We start from the raw sequence: 528 nt of genomic DNA on the forward strand, positions 1-528 counted from the left end.
CTAGGTAAGCATGGGCCCATTAAAGGCGGAAAAAAAAAAAAAAAAAAAGCAAAATACGAGAGCAGGATGTTTATTTAGAATTATAAATGGCTACGAAAAAAAGTCGTCTGAGGAATCTAAAAGATACGTTATCAGCGCCGGCTGCCTTTCACTAAATTAAATTATTTGCCCTTTGCCAAAAAAACTTAACGTACTGAAAGCGAGTAGATTTGTTAAACGTGACCACTTTGAGATCAAAAACGTCTTTTATTCAGTTGTACATGAAAAATTGTCACAACCTGGAAATAATTAGGACTGGGTCGTATCCGGCCATTAACTGTTTTATCAAAGGAAAGAGAATGTCTACCACTTACATGAGAATCCAGTACCAGGAACTCGCGTAGTCCTCGAAAATCTTCATCCCGATGGATCGCGCATCGAGCACGCTATTGATACCACTTGGGGAAAATGAAAACAAACAAAAAGTTACTTGTTGTGTTTAAAAAAAAATAAGCATTATGGGCTATTTACGAACACTGAATTTAATGG

The 528-nt window shown here is 36.7% G+C and overlaps 1 protein-coding gene across 1 annotated transcript in view; it reads right to left on the reverse strand.

The window, feature by feature from the left end:
* SLC44A5 (solute carrier family 44 member 5) overlaps window positions 1-528 on the reverse strand; it is a 68316-nt gene that overhangs the window by 25800 nt on the left and 41988 nt on the right. The window contains 1 exon segment of the mRNA XM_018576880.1: window positions 343-437. Within this exon segment, the coding sequence (XP_018432382.1) occupies window positions 343-437 (95 nt within the window).

This window comes from Nanorana parkeri, unplaced genomic scaffold, assembly GCF_000935625.1.
Source record: "Nanorana parkeri isolate BGI_ZX_2015 unplaced genomic scaffold, ASM93562v1 scaffold79, whole genome shotgun sequence".
Lineage (NCBI taxonomy): Eukaryota > Metazoa > Chordata > Amphibia > Anura > Dicroglossidae > Nanorana > Nanorana parkeri.